We start from the raw sequence: 14,795 nt of genomic DNA, 5'->3' as shown, positions 1-14,795 counted from the left end.
TGCTCTTTACTAATCTCTGTCAGGTTGCATTTATAAGTGGAATTGAGTGACCTTTCAAGGCAAAGATAGGGATGAAGAGATCGGCGCAATTTGAAAAGACAATGTCACATGGTGTAAATGCGATACATGTAATAAATGACATTCAACCTTTCACAGATGATAAGCTTCTGCAGTTCGTAATGTGAGCGATGCGTGCACTTTGACTGCTTAGTATATTCCTCCGATAGGTCATCTCACTGCACTCAATTATGGGAGATAAACAAATGGCCGTGTGATGCGTAACCAGCGCGCCTTATGATGACAGAGAGGATGCGATGCTTTTGGAATATTGCGGTGATTATTGCAGTAATAATAACATTGCAGCAATTAGAACATGAGAAATGAAGGCACAGTCATTATCGCTCATGGGTATCAATCATGCCTGGAGCCCCGTTAACCCTAACTAGACAAGTAATCCTGCTCTGGGTCAGGCCTTCTGCCAGAACAAATCATCCCGATGCCTTAAGTTACAGAAAGTAGACTGTTTATGCTGCTGTAGAACAGACAACATTAACCTATGTATTAAGGGAGAATGGGATACACTATGTCATTTACGGGATTTCTTCTCAGATGATCTCTATATGCAAGAAGAAATTATATACTATAGGCATTATACTCTCAGTTATATTTCATAATTATGTCTGCGGTCAGCTGAAATTAAAAGAAAGTAATGTGTGAAGGCTAAAGGGCCGTTCACATTATAACGATATATATATATTTTTTAAATCGTTCTTAATTCAGGAGAATAGCGGGGTTCACACCATAACTATAACGATAAAGATACAGAGAACAATATCGTTGGGATCACTTTCAGAACGATTTTTCAAGCTGATGAACGATTAAACATGCGGTCAGACAGTTTTTGGCAGATTATGTTTGATTATTGGTGATTATTGGTCAGAGCATCCAGCCTTTGCTGTCACATTTTGGAGAAAAAACGTTCGGGAATGAAAACGAAAGCATCAGCAGGTCATCTACATTAAACATAGCATTTTTGTTCATGTCCGCTGGTGTGGACGCAAATATAGTTATAGTTACAGGTATCTTTATAGTTATCATTATACTGTGAACGGCCCTTAAGTGTTGTTTTTCGTTTGCGTTATAAAAGGCTGATTTGGGTCATTGGAATGCATGATTTACTGTACAAATCAAGTAGCTGATTTACAATTGAAATAAAAAGGAAAATCAAAATTTCAGTTCTTTTTATGTGTCATACAGAAACATTTTCAAATATACTCTTGATGCTTATTTATTTACTAGCCATCATTACCAGCCACTTGTAAATTTATTAGTACATTTGTTTACGAGAAATGTTTGTATCCAATTCTCTGACCTTTAAAAGCAGACATTGGTATTTTGTTTGTGAGATTGTTGAGCTCTCTTCTAAAACTCTGTCTCATATATTAGAAACATATGAGATTACTAATGTTTTTTTTTCTCAGTAGAAAAAATCAGAGGGGTGGTGTTTTTGCCTCTTTTTTGCTCTAAGAGGAACAGCAGAGATATTAAAATGATCATTTTTATCATTTTTCTTTCCTTATGCATCTGAAGTAGGGGGATTTTTTGTAAGCACATGCAGTATGACAAACCAAACAAATCTCCTTTCACAAGGAATTTCAGCTTCAAACAAACATGCAGCCTCTCCAGCGTGATGCTAATTTTGTAATTAGAACAGATGAGGCAAGTGACCGTCTCATCCCCCAGAAAGCCTTCCCATGGACCCATGCACTTTGTGATTGATAACACTGTTCGATACATTTCATTTCAGAGTCCAAGTCAAATGACAACTGCCTGCCATTGACCGAAAGCAATCTTTTTAAACGGGACCCTTTGCTCAGTATCAGATGGAAATGACCCCCCCCCTCCACTTTGCTTGGGTGTCAGAGTCCCACAGGGAAGGAGGGGGGAGACGCTTATTGATTGGGCTCGAATATATTGTACTCACTGTGGAAACAGCTGCTAGTGATGCTGCTCCCTCCCGCTTCCCCCAAACCAGCAGTAGTTTATTGAGAATGATACGGGACAAATTTAAGCTGAAACCAATTCAAATCCAAATTGGGTGTGCTTTCAGTAATGTGTCCTGAAGGCCTGTGTCTGGGCATCTTGTACCATGCGAGTAATTTGGTTAACCAGATCAAGTTACAGTCTAGATGAGACCAAACTGTGGCGCTCACCAGAGACAAAAGATTAGAGAAAAACTGTGGCTTTATATTTCACAATGTTTTTGTTCAACTGATTGCCTTTGACATTTCAACACATGCAAAGACCAGAGAGACAGAACTCGGATTTCTATTAAAAACAGCATTCTCTCTAACAGAGTTTCAATCAGATGAAAATTAAATTACACTGAAAATCCATAAACACCACCAGGGGGAATTTACTAAACATTCATGCAACTTTTGCGTGCATATCAAGGACGTGGGTTTTATTTACTAACCACCCAAAAATCTCTAAACATTATTATTGCCTTATTTGGAAAATTCTCACTATGCACTTACCTGCAGATGCAGTAATTTAATGCATGTTAATAAAAATGTGTTTCATTCTATTGATCATGGCAGCAGTTTTGGACGTGTCAGTTACCTGATTTGCATAATACCTTAATTGAATCGGGCACTAAAATGGCGCAGACTGGGCATATAAATAAACCGCGCTATCAGCGGGCACAATTCATTTATAGGAAATCCCCCCCACTGTGTTTTTTATTCATTGAGCCTTTAGATTCAAATGTAATTTATGAATTATTCTGTACCCGAAACGATATAGTTTGTTAATGGCCAGACTGCGTAACAGGTAGTGGCACTGGACTGAAACCACCGTATGCCAAGAACTGTTGCTGGGTCTTTATCTTCCTGTAGGAAGAATAAAAATAAATAAATAACAAAACAATGCTGTCTCCTCTGTAATCCTTATCACATGTTTGCTATGATGCTTGTGGAGGGTTGTGCGGCTGTGCAATTATGCTTCCTCATCAAACCAGGGATGTTTTGTTGCCATTATTTTTTACACTCACAAGTGTGTAATAGATGTTTTTCTTTAGCATGTGTTTTTCATTAACGCACTTTCACTTTATACCGAGCATAGTAAATGCTTTTTTACACAGCACAGGTATATAGTTTCTCTTTCAACATCTTCAGAAATATCTTGCATTTTGTTTGTGAAAGTATACAGGTGTGTTTTTTGTTATCATTTTTTGCAGGATATTAACAAATACAAGATGTTATTTTTATGATTAGCATTAAGATTATACGCAGGAAGAAAATACTTGAAAGTTCTCAATGACACAGAAAGACAGTGGGTGGCTACTTCAAAGAAATACCTTCCCTGCTAACAGGCCCTAATGAGTTACAGCATTTAACAGCCTTGACTAGCTGAGCCATCTGGGACTAAAAAAAACAATTTATACCCTTACGAGAAAAGCAGTCTCGTCTCTGTTTATAAAGACCTATGCTTTTATTTCCAATAACACCTCCTTTACACAGATGGAGCTCTGCTCTTTTTATGGTTGAAGGTCTTTTGTAGTAGTCAGAATGTATTTATGAGTAGCCTATATCATGTTTCCAATTAAAATATTGCGTGTACATTTTTGCTGTCTGAATGTCAAAGCCCTTTGTGATTTTACTTTTCTGTGTTACTAAAATTCCGCACAAAAATTCCCCGCACCATTGTTATAATATAAATATTTTAATTGATTTTTGTATATGCAACTGGTGAGACCTTGTTATAACAATGGACATGGCAAAAAATAACAGTCTGCAATTCTCCAGCGAGATAAAAAAGAACTTAAATTGTTATTCCAATTCAATAGCTACTTCAAAAGACGGAAGATGTTGGCTCCCATATCAAAGGGATGACCAAAACAACGCCTGTTTAGATAAGAACATCCACAGCATTCTGCTCTGTCGCTTTGCACTCACAAACAAAGATGGATAGGCCAGAAAACAAGTCATTTAATTAGCGCCGGAACCCCCGTCTTCGACTTCGGCAGCCAATTACACATTCCGACGGCATCCGCAGGTCTTATTTCACGGGAGCAAAGCAAATCTTTCCTGGCTCGCCTTCATACAGTACATCTTTCCTCTTCCATTTAAGAGAAGGTAAATAGCAGAGATGGACAGCTTCATTAGACAGCATCTGAGGAGCAGGCAAGGGCGGATTGTCGCTTAAATAGTGGGCTTTTACTGGAGGGCTAACTGGCGACCTCAGATCAATTACAGCTGACATTATTGTTTGTCGTGAGCTCTTCCAGGACAGAGGAGTGGAGGCAGAACGGGCCCGGCCTGCGCTGAAAATGTAATTTTCCTCCTCTTTTGCTTTCATTCCACAAACAATAAATCACTCAGTTGAAGAGATAATAAAGTGCCAAGTAGGAGCTGGTTTAATTTTTGTCAAGGGAAAGCTTCCTCCCTCACAGGATAACGCAGGAGGCTTGCGCTCTGAAGGGCAGCTTTTACCCGACAATAGCTGCTTCAATCTGTCTCTTTTTAAGGACCAGCCTAAGGGCTATCACAGTTCATGTGTATGATGATATTATTATATCATCAAAAAGAGCTGTGTGGGTAGTTGACAAATATACCGTGCATGTGTCCTATGGTGTGACATAGCAAACTTTTAGGAAACAAACTTTAAATAATATATTATTTTACATTATTCATATTTATAATATCAAATAGCACAAGAGAGTTTTATCTATAGTATCTTTATAAGTTTTTGGCTGTCACACCATACGACACATTTATTTGTCTACTACCTGTATACAAGTCAAATATATAAGTATACAGAAAGGTGCTTATTTGTATACAGCAAATCCACTTTAAATAAGAATGCATTTCTTGAAATCAGCAGTGATCATTTTTATTTAATCAATAATCATCAATTCTAAAACATTAACACTTATGCATTTGGCCGACTCTTTTATCCAAAGTGAACTGCTGATTCAAAAATAGCTGGTTTGTCTCTGTTCACATTCACCAATAGGAGACCATGGCCTTGACAGTTTTTAAAGGAGTTTTTGAGACTAGTTTGTTGAAAACTACAAAAGAAGAAAAAAGACATTCGATGAACAATGTGCTGCTTCAGAGGACATCTGGATTCCAAAAATCCACAGTTCATTGCCTTTCACGCCGTATGAAATGCCTTGGATCTCTTTTAGCTTGTATCATGTTTTCTTATGGTTTTGAATAGGCCATTATGGCTGAAACATCACTTAAGGATGGCAGAACATGAAAGGAGGTGGGACACAGAGAGAGAGAGAGAGAGAGAGAGAGAGAGATTAAGCCCGTGAGAGCAGTCTAAGTCCTTCACACACACATTTCTGCACTGTAAAAGTCGGTCAAAACAACCTCATTCACTGCTGGTTTGATAAAGGACGCCTATTTAAATCACAAAAGCAAAGTCATATCAGACTGCAATACATTTCTCCCCTCTTGTAAATGTTGATTTCCTGAAATCCAGTCAGATCTTCACTCGGCGAATCACAAAGGCGCGGCGGCACTCAATCCGGCCCTCGAAAGCTCTGAAAGGTAGATACGTGCATGAATGCCTCTCTCAATTTGTTTCGACGTGGCGCTGTAAGTATCCTGCAATCACACGCTGGCGCCGTGGCAGGTTTTAATTGAGTCCGGTCCTGCGAGCGGTAATTGATTCAGACTCGGCACTCGAGGAGAGACGCCTTTACAAGGTGCTGCTTGGCCTCTCATTCTTTTAATCTCCACCTCCTTTTTAATGTTGGGGAATGTGTTTTCCCTGAGCATCTGCTGGTCATCTTTCTTATGGAAATGTACAGCATTTCTCTGAGTTGTGGTGACACTGAAGGGGGGGTTCTTCTTTCTTTCCTTTCTCAAACACTGATGTAGACTCATTCACAGCCCATGGCCACTGATATTTTGCACAAAAACAACACAGAGCCGCTCTGTGCATTATCCTTCTGTTCCCGTTACCTTGAGCAGAGCGATAAAGGGAACGTGTGGGACGGATGGCGGGGCAGTCGCTCGATGGGTTCCTCTGCAAAGTGAAGTTTTCTTTCAAGCGCTCAAGCGGTGCCTTTGACTGCCCGAGACCAAAATTTCCCAGTTACTTTTGATCCTTTAGTTCAAAGTCAGGAGTGGAAGTGAGTGGGTCTTCAGTTCAGGGACACACAACAGGCTGTGACCTTATTTGTGTGCAAGTGTCCTTTGAAAAAGGGGTACAGTTTCTTTTCTGCCTATTTAATCACTGTCTAAAAATGTAGCACGGTTTGCCTCGGTTACATGTTGTATGAGTTTAGCGTACATCCAGATGTCTTACTAGGGTCTGTTTTTTCTCTCATCAAAAGCCATGAATATCTTTATTACTCTGTTTTGAATGCACATTTTAAGGCACTACATTCAACCTTTTATAGGTAAAGCAATCCCATAATGCATTGCAACAAAAGTAAATCCAAGTGATATGTTGATTATTCTTTAAATACTATAATAGTATATAAAATGACTATTAAACTCATCTTTTTGCACCCAGTATTTGTGTGTGCAGTAAATTTGTAAATGCGCTTGCACAAACAAAACTATATTCAGTTTTACTGTTTATGTGGTTATGACAGCCTACTGCATGTAGGAAAAAAGCTTTTATGTTAGCCAGCAAAGCATCTTCTTAGATTTTTTAAACAACTAATTACAAGACTGAAAATGCCATGTTGAAGCTAAAAGCTCTCTATTATACAAGTAAAGAGCAATGGAGTTTCTGGCACAAATACTGATAATTAGCTTGTAGCCATCTCATGATACACAGTTATTTTTAATTGGCTCATTTTAGCTCATTTTTAGTAATGCCTTTCATGTTTGCCTTATTTTTTCATAGATATTTTAAATGCATTTACTCTTAATGGTGAAATATTTCCATAATTTCCCCAACTTGATACAGATAAATCTCTTAATTTTATCTGAACATTATTATATTATTATGGCTTTAATCACTTTAACCGTATATATTATGAACAGGCGTATTTATTATTAATAACAGAAGTGAATATTTATGTTTTTAATGAGCATAATGGTTTGAAAATGTATCCCACTAAAGTATTACAATATCTATTTTTAATACATAATAATCTTAATACAATACACTGTCTAATGTGAAGATTATTATTTAATGAATATTTACATTGTAAGCCACACTACACACGATAGTTCAAATGTGAATAATTGATACCGTTTATCCTTTAAATCTTGCTCTCTTCTTTAGCACTACACATTTCTTTTTGTCGCACGCGTCTTCCATTTGCACTGAACTTAATGCCAAGAATGATTAATTAATCAGCTACTCTTCTCTCTCATCTTTAGGCTTGGAACTGCCGTTTATGATGATGCCCCACCCCCTGATCCCTGTCAGCCTGCCTCCCGCATCCGTCACCATGGCGATGAGTCAGATGAACCACCTCAGCACCATCGCCAATATGGCCGCCGCAGCACAGGGACAGAGTGCCCCATCCAGAATGGTGACATCAGTGATTAAGGTAACCCACGGCGCCGTTCTCTCATTGTGTCGTGCACATCTCTCATCAGCCATTGGGGGAAGGTGGAGGGGGGTGTGGGTGGTGCGTGATCCTTGCTTTCATACGGTGTTGCAGGGAGCAGTCTGTCAGACAATAGCCTGGGAAAGAAAGCAAGGAAAGGAGCCAGAGAGACGAAATGGGGTGGGGGGAATGGGGATTTAACAAAACACAGACCCTTCTGCGTCCCTGGCAGCGTGGAAGTGCTTTGCTGAAAAGAGCCGTTCAGTGCAGAGAGTGTGTCATGTAATGGCCGCCGTGTCTGTGTTTGTTTTTCCTGTTGGCCGTGCAGGAACGAGTGCCCGATAGTCCCTCCCCTGCTCCCTCTCTGGAAGACGGCAGGAGGCCGGGGAGTCGTCCCTCATCCCAGCGCAGCAGCAGCGTCTCCAGCTCTCCCGCGCACACAGAGAGCTCCTCCGACAGAATGCGTATGTTCACCTCATAAATCTATCTCCCACTCTCTTTGTCTTTCAATTTCTCTCCCTCGTCTCTTCCAGTCTCGCCGCACATCACCACACACTCTCTCCAGGGCTACTAAATACTACACTAAAAATGGCTCTTAGGAGCTTAGCACGTGTGGCCCACACCACTGTTTTTGATACATGGCAAATGGGACATTTTAGCGATCTGTAATTTGTATATGCATTCGTTCTTCTCTGGCTCTTCTCGTGTAAGACAAAACATCTCAAATGTTTTTCTTGCTTGTCACACATCATTAGCTGTGCCATAAAATAAAAGCAATGTCCTTAATCACAGAGAGGGGCTGTATGTATGTGCCTCATCGCTCTATAATGACACACTATGTTTTTATTACATTATTATGGGAGCAGTGTCTTATAAAATAACCGTTTAGTTTATTGTAATTTTTTGAGATACAGCAGAGCCTTGTGAAAATGCTTGTGAAATTTAACTTAAATCTAGAAATAAATGAAGTCAGGCCCTGTACTTTGGGCAGGGCCGTCGCTAGTGGGGTGAAAGGTGGTGACAATTCTAGGGGCCCCCTCTGCCCAGGGGCCTCACAAAATCCAACAGTTATACTATAAAGTCAACTGTTTATCATTATCATTTAAAGTCAGCTGTAAATCCTTTTAATACGTGAATTGTATACATGAGATTTTAACGAATTCTACAAAAGCATACAATTTGGCGAAAAAGTTTTTCGAAATAATTGTGATTACCCCTCCCCAAAATTTGTTTAATGGCTTAGTCTGAAAGTCATACACATAGCTCGTGACAAAACCAGTCAGAGTTGAAGCGGCAGGCAGCTCAGCTAAAGTATGCTTTGGTGAAGTTATAGACGGTTTCATCTTAACAACACAAACAAACGTTACTGCGCATGCGCACTTTTGTGACCCCAACTGAACTTCCGGTACACATGTGCCTGTAGATTATTTCGGATAACAATCAAAAGAAACCGAAAAGAACCGTTACTTGGCTAAACTTGCCTCTCCTGTATTTTGAATTTAGACCAATTTATACCAAACTCAACCGGTTTGTTTAAATGTGACCAAACTACAGGACACATTTAACAAATTGTTCATTTAATAAAATGAGCATTCAACAAAATTCAACAAACTGTTTATTTAATACAATTATTATGCAGTAAAATAATAAGAAAAATGTATATTAACATAAATTAAATCAAATATAAATAGTTAAATTATTAGACACTAGCCAAACACAAACCGGAAGTTAACTGGGGGTCAGGTGCGCACATGTCCGATGAAACAGTCTATAGAGCAAGAGAATGAGTGACTGAAAATGTTGCAGCAACTCAAAGGTCTTTGCAGCGGCCCGCCAAAATAAAAGTATGGTTAATTTGAACAAATTATGACCCACGCAGAAAAAACACAGTAGTACACTTGTAGCATAATCTGTATTAATTACTATTAGTATGCTGTAGTATATCACAGTGATGGTATAGTATAGTATACAACATTATACTATATAGTATTCTAGAAAACATCTAGAAGAATTAAAATAGACAAATTTGACTTTTAGAGACAAAATGGAATTTAAACAGGGCTCTGCACGATTTATTTTGTGGGGCTTTTGTATAGATACATTTATTGGCTTTATTTAATTATATATTATGCAATACCATATTGTTTTCATCAAACATTAAGACTTTAGAAACATTTAAGTGGTCTATTTATTAATTTACATGACTGCATTCTCTTCAAATGTTTTATGTAAGCTTCAGTTATTTGATAACAGACTGATTGAAAAGACTTTTATACAATACTGCTGGTCATTTTTACATCTGTTTTATTTATTATTATTTAATAATGTATTGTCTTTTATTATTCTTTTATTAGTTTGTTAAAAGTCTTCATGCATTTATTTAAGACAATGTTTCATAGGTTTATATAACATTTATAAACATTCAACTTTTAAAAAAGGGTTTACAACAACATTACCATCTTCTGTTAGATGTAAATATACGTCAAAGTGATATGATATAAAACTTGATATAAAATGTCCCTCTATTAGTTGGAAGGCGGTGGGGGCCCACATCAATATTTTATCAGGGGGCCCAGAATTCTCTAGCTACGGCCCTGACTATGGGTAAGTAATATATATAGTAATATAATCATTACAGTTCATTACATGCATAATTTTCAAAATTTTCTGTGATTAAATTGACATTAAATTGTGATTAATTGATTATTTATTAGATTAGAATAGAAATAAAAAGTATTTAATGTTTACATTGTTAATTGGCAGATGGACATTTTTGAGTGGCCCAAGGAAAATCTGGGGGTCAGTGCCCCCCCCCATAGCCCCCCCAGAGTTTCAGTTTTTTTGAGAAATTTTGAACAAACAAATGTTAAAAATAAGAAATACCTATATACTATACCATCATTGTACCAATTTTTTTTTTACTTTTGGACCCCACTACAGTCATAAGGTTTTTACGAATAACTGATCCGTTAAAATATCGTTAAAGCATTTTTATTATTTTTATTCACCAGACAGTATTATTTGTTGCTCACAAATACTGTCACCTCATCTTACATATAATAGAGAACTGCAGCGAGAATTGCATGTGCCAAGAAAAGTGGCAAATGTGATTTTGATTGACTGGCAGATTGATTTGGAGATGAGGTACACCACAAGTCACAAACAGTTGAAAGCCAAGGACATACTCACCTTCTCTGGCCACTGGACGAGAAAAGACGCTTTTCAAAGAAACCAGAATCATTATTTATCACTGGAGGTGTTTTACGTTTCGACTGAGAGTGTGTGGATGTATGAATAATGTGTTGAATGTTCTCTGTTCACTCCAAAGCTGTGCACCAGAACGGACTGTCGATGAATCAGGCACTACTGGGCCTGTCTCCCAGCATTTTACCCGGACCTAAGGAGGGCGACGTGGCAACTCACGACATTGTCCTCGAGGCCAAAAGAATGCATCTGGAGAAAGGTCAGAGTTTAGTAAATGTGTTCGTAATTTGATCTGATTAAACAGAAGTCAGATTATAAATGAGTTTCCATGATGTTTAAAATAAGGTTTGAAATTATGTTTTCATAACATTACTAAAATATCTTCTTTGTATTAAAAAGCCAAAAAAGGTCACATGATCACTGATAGCAGGTTTTTTTAAAGGTATTCTTTTAATGGCTTGGATTAATAGCCGGGTACATAAAAATGGCAATCATTGTCTGGTATATTTATATATGCTATAGAAATGCATATTGTACAGTATATTCAAATTTCAACATTTGTTTTGATTCTTAGTTGCTTTATTTCCGACATCCAAACAATTACAGTAATGTAAAGTTGGAAAAAGCTCAACATTTGACTTGTGTCATTTTTGTCATTTTCACTATTTGCTTTGGTCTGGCCCTTTCGCATAATTTGTTCAAACACAAAATAAAGCAAAATAATAGATTTGAGAGTTCTCTCCAGGCAGAAGGCAGGGCTGGGGAAGTGTTGGAGAGGGTGATAATGACATTAAAACCACGGTGGAAATCACAGGGCTGCACATTCCCTGCTGGATCTGCCCGGTGAGGAGGCACTGTGTAGGTCTGTCCCATAGATAGAGCAATCCTGTGAATCCAAGTAATTAGCATGATTATATGAATTTACAGGTCAGACCTTAGGTGTTATGGGCGGGGGAGGCGGAGGAGAGGTGTTTGCATGAGTCTTAAGGGGATGAGTTTGTGAATTGGCATGTGGGGTGGATTTGTTTTTTGAATTCCGATTTCCCTTTTTTTTTGTTACCGATTGATGCATTTGACATCTCAGCTTTTTTTTGATAACGCTATCACGGCGCACGCCGTTCTGCGAAACATTATTCCTGTCATTCCCCAATAGAGACGTATCGGCTCTGTCTGGATCCCCCAGCGTGCAGCGGTTCTTCCAGCCTCTTTAGATATCAATTGAGTTAGATTGGTCCTGATTCTCTCTGACCGAGTGAAAATCCACATCGTCTATTTGCGTCACCGCTGCATTATCGCTCAGACGCCTGGCATGCTTAATATGTTACTCCTCTTGATTAGAATCCAAAGCTCTCTAACGTGTGCAGCAAAGGTCTCGGGCTGTGGAAAACATTTTTATAAAATAATCCATTAATGCAGAGGAGTGCAACTAAATTAGTTACCAATTTGCTGAGCATGAATTAATGAACAGAGCTTCTCTCGGCTCCCAGAGTTGTAATTTTCATAATAACCTCAGACCTTTATTTGGCAGGTTGTTTAGTTTTTTCGTTTGAAGGTTTTCATTAGTCTAATGAGGACTGTGCAAGGGCGAGCAGTCAGCACAATTTACATGAGGAAGCTATCATAATAAATGAGGCAATTTGAATAACACGCGCAGGTTTATGCCGCGAGATGAGAGAGATCGCCGCGTCGGATCTGGAGGTAACCAATACATTAGACCAACTAATAACCAAAGTAATCCCAATAAAAGCCTTAAGTGAAGGGAATAAAATTAATGATAGATATATTGAACTGTAATGATATGATACATGATGCTTTAGATTAATAAAATAAATGTGGCCCATTGTTAAAGAGGAGGGGCTCGTCTGGCTTGGCCTGCTTTTGTTTATGGCAGCCTTTTTAATTAGGCTTGTTCATTGGATCAGTTTGTTTAGACAAATGAGATTACATTCCAAAGCTTTAATGATATTTCTACACTTGTTTGATCTTTATGGTCACGGCAGAGCATTAAATTAATGCCACCCCGCGCTCTTTCGTTACGTCGTGAAATATTGCGATGGAGGAGTTGACGTCAACTGTATCCAAGCAGACCAATAGCGGCACGAGCGTGGGACATCAATTTTCCCTCAGGGTTTCATAATATCACTTTATCTTCAGGGTTTTGTAAAGACAACAAAGCTATCTCCGCCAGGTTATCGAAGTTTCCACAGATTTAGTGCTACCTCGCTCTGAAGTGAAGCTACAAAGAAATGCGCTAGCTCACATTTTTTATAAAGTTTGGACTAATTGAATTGCTTCACAAAGGGAATCTGTCAGAATTGTTTTTGACAAGCCTCAGACTCGTGAAACAGCAGGTAGTTGACAAACAAGGAAATTTGAAAGGCTCTAAAGCCTTTGGCAGTAAACTCATTTTGGACATCAAACATTTAACATGGTTCCTCTCCTTGGGGGAGCCGCTTGTGAATATATCCACACATGGGCGGGAGCTGTAGCTAAGCGCTCCACAATAACAACACTAGACGAGTAATTTATGGGATAATAACTGCAAACAGTTTCTGTTGCCCAAAGGAATGGCAGAGGTTTATTTTACCAAATGAGAGCCGCTTTCACATAAATTATTCCTACATTATTGATCATCACAGATGAGTCAGATTCGATGACATTGACAAGTGGCGACATAATGTTGGTACCCCCATGGCATGTATTTAGGAATGCACAAATTAATTTGAGTAAAGGTGGTTCATTTGGTTGAATTTTACACTTGTTTGCTTTAATTCATTTTCCAGTAATGATTCAGACTATCATATAACCACTGGAAAAAATAAAGCAATCTCATCTCTCTTTCTACAAATTCTATGGACTGCAACTGATCCTGGTATGTGATCACCAGATGACAAGTATATATACGATTATTACCCTTTCGCCCCTATCGTCGTTACCACGGTATTCAAATACGTAAATGACCATATCCTCATCACCAGCTTATTGTGTGACATTGAAGCAACACTGCAGCATCACCAATTCTTTTATTGACAGTACATCATGACTTTGGGTAAGAGAGTGATTGATGTACACAACCCCCCCTCTGAATTCGGCATTAAATGTGCACAGAATAATCGGATCTGATTTGGCCAAACAGACAGCGCAGAGATGCAGTCATATGAATAATGGGGCATGGCAGCCGCAACATCTCTCCGATAATTTGCCAGCTGGTCAGTGAATGGCAAACATGTGTTAGCCATTATATGATTTCATCATAAAATACCTCATCCTCAAGAACATCAAAAGACATGGAATTAAAGTTCATCTCTTTTAAAACTCAAATCAAAGTGAATCTTAGGAAACGTGTGTTCATCCTTTTGGGGTTAGTCCTGAGAACTCCTGATTGAGTGTAACATTGGATTGATGTACTGTATTGCAGGTTGACTGCAATCGTCAGATCTCGGATTTGTCAAGTTTCCTCGCATTAAATTTAATAGATGTATAGGGAGCGTGGAAATCTGCTGTGATGTATTTTTGCATCTGGCAGAATTAGATATTGTTCTTGCAGAAACTCATTAGATTGCTCTGCTGATGTAATTGTCTTGACAAACCCAAAGGACAGAGGCTTTATTTCATTTTGAACATAACGCTTGAGAAATAATCTGCCTAATTTCACTTACCATGGTGCAGGAAGTTGTATGATTCTTTTGAGCTGAATGAATGTTTTGATGTTTGATTTGTGTACTATCACGTACAGTAATGTGATCAAAGACGTACTTATGGGAAAGGAAGATGTTGTATTTGTCAGTAAACAAATAACAGAACAGCAAATATGTAACGTATTTGAAGTTTTATTATTAAAACTTACTCTTTCTTCATCCCTATGTTACAAAAAATAATGATCATTTTGTGATGAGCATAGCTTGAAGCTCCAACATTGACCTCTGCTCATAAATACATTAATGAGATCATTAGATTGTTGGAGAGAAGCCAGTTAGCAAACACTGACAAGAGAGTGCAACATTTAGAAAAAGAATACAAAAAAGTATAGCCACATTGGTTTTTGCTTAGCAAACATGATGCC

At 38.3% G+C, this 14,795-nt stretch overlaps 1 protein-coding gene across 9 annotated transcripts in view; it reads left to right on the top strand.

Annotated features, from left to right (window-relative positions):
- dachd (dachshund d) overlaps nucleotides 1-14,795 on the top strand; it is a 104,607-nt gene that overhangs the window by 63,562 nt on the left and 26,250 nt on the right. For 5 of the 9 annotated variants that reach the window (XM_057336191.1, XM_057336190.1, XM_057336192.1 and 2 more), the window contains 4 exons: nucleotides 7,356-7,528; nucleotides 7,857-7,992; nucleotides 10,058-10,132; nucleotides 10,857-10,991. In XM_057336191.1, coding sequence (XP_057192174.1) covers nucleotides 7,356-7,528; nucleotides 7,857-7,992; nucleotides 10,058-10,132; nucleotides 10,857-10,991 — 519 coding nt within the window. The remainder of the gene's footprint in view (nucleotides 1-7,355; nucleotides 7,529-7,856; nucleotides 7,993-10,057; nucleotides 10,133-10,856; nucleotides 10,992-14,795) is intronic. The other 4 variants (XM_057336197.1, XM_057336195.1, XM_057336194.1 and 1 more) reach the window with 1 other exon arrangement.

The sequence above is a fragment of the Triplophysa rosa genome, linkage group LG6 (assembly GCF_024868665.1).
Source record: "Triplophysa rosa linkage group LG6, Trosa_1v2, whole genome shotgun sequence".
NCBI lineage: Eukaryota > Metazoa > Chordata > Actinopteri > Cypriniformes > Nemacheilidae > Triplophysa > Triplophysa rosa.
Note: the sequence above shows the minus strand (reverse complement) of the source record. Positions and strands in the feature narration are given on the sequence as shown.